This window comes from Priapulus caudatus, unplaced genomic scaffold, assembly GCF_000485595.1.
Source record: "Priapulus caudatus unplaced genomic scaffold, Priapulus_caudatus-5.0.1 Scaffold520, whole genome shotgun sequence".
Lineage (NCBI taxonomy): Eukaryota > Metazoa > Priapulida > Priapulimorpha > Priapulimorphida > Priapulidae > Priapulus > Priapulus caudatus.
Window position 1 is genome coordinate 21199 of NW_014577581.1, and position 1583 is coordinate 22781.

General features: G+C 45.5%; 1 protein-coding gene across 1 annotated transcript in view; it reads right to left on the bottom strand.

Moving 5' to 3' along the window:
- LOC106811250 (zinc finger protein 227-like) overlaps window positions 1–1290 on the bottom strand; it is a 5282-nt gene extending 3992 nt beyond the window's left edge. Inside the window, exons 1-2 of the mRNA XM_014814806.1 lie at window positions 704–1290; window positions 92–601 (exon numbers count right to left, since the gene is read on the bottom strand). Coding sequence (XP_014670292.1) covers window positions 92–601; window positions 704–1276 — 1083 coding nt within the window. The 5' untranslated portion in view covers window positions 1277–1290. The remainder of the gene's footprint in view (window positions 1–91; window positions 602–703) is intronic.
- Window positions 1291–1583: the final 293 nt, after the last annotated feature.

The following is a 1583-nucleotide window of genomic DNA, read 5'->3' on the forward strand; positions in this document are numbered from 1 at the left end:
CAGAGTTAACTCTTCACTTCAAATGTTACATTTAAATGATTTTTTCTTTCGTCTTTTTCTTTGTCGTTTTCTCTACCGTGTGAGTTCTAATGTGTTTCTTCAGATTACCTGATTGTGCAAAGGTAGCATCACACAGATCGCACTTATATGGTTTCCCGCCCGTGTGGGTTCTCATGTGTGTCATCAAATTACCCGAGTCTCTGAAGGCAGCATCACATAGAGCGCACTTATACGGTTTCTCACCTGTGTGGGTCCTCATGTGTCGCTTCACACTACCCGATTCTGAGAAGGCAGCATCACACAGTTCGCACTTGTATGGTTTCTCTCCCGTGTGAGTTCTTATGTGTTTTTTCACACTACCCGATTCTGAGAAGGCGGCATCACACAGATCGCACTTATATGGTTTCTCTCCCGTGTGAGTTCTCAGGTGTGTCTTCAGATTACACGATATTGAGAAGGCAGCATCACACAGTTCGCACTTATACGGTTTCTCTCCCGTGTGACTTCTAATGTGTGTCTCCAGATTACCCGATTGTGAGAAGGCAGCATCACACAGCTCGCACTTATATGGGTTCTCTAGAGTGTGAGTTCTCAGGTGTGTCTTCACATGGTCCAAGCGGGAGAAGGTAGCATCACACAGTTCACACTTATACGGTTTCTCTCCTGTGTGACTTCTCATGTGTGTCTCCAGATTACCCGATTGTGAGAAGGCAGCATCACACAGCTCGCACTTATACGGTTTTTCTTGAGTGTGAGTTCTCAGGTGTGTCTTCACATGGTCCAAGCGGGAGAAGGTAGCATCACACAGATCACACTTATACGGTTTCTCTCCCGTGTGAGATCTCATGTGTACCTTCAGTGAACCCGATTGTATGAAGGCAGCATCACACAGCTGGCACTTATACGGTTTCTCTCCCGTGTGAGTTCTCATGTGTGTCTTCAAGTGACCCGATGTTGAGAAGGCGGCATCACACAGACCACACTTATACGGTTTCTCTCCCGTGTGACTTCTCATGTGTCTTTTGAAAGCACTCGAATCTGAGAAGGCGGCATCACACAAATCGCACTTATATGGTTTCTCTCCCGTGTGACTTCTCATGTGTGTTTTCAGGCGCCCCGATTGTGCAAAGGTAGCATCACACAGCGCGCACTTATACGGTTTCTCTCCCGTGTGACTTCTTATGTGTAACTTCACTCTACTCAGATAGGAGAAGGAAGCATCACACAGTTTGCACTCATATGAATTTTCCCTGGAATTAATTCTCACGTACTCCATCGTGCTTCAGGGAAAGCTGCCACGTACTGGTCACACACGTCAGGTGTCTACCCTGTCTGGCGTTCAAGATACGACCACGTGTTTTGCTTCGTAGACTGCCTTGTCTCACTTGTGGTACTCACGTCCTATATCTAGGCTCTCCTACAAATTAGTAAAGAGAATACAAATAAATGCATTGAACGCTGAGTATTGATGTAGAACATAAACGCGCCCCAGTTTATTTTTGCAATATAACTGCTGATGCTGCATATATAATTATTATCATCCAAACATCACGCGCCATTTAACAACTGTAAGGTCAAGCACA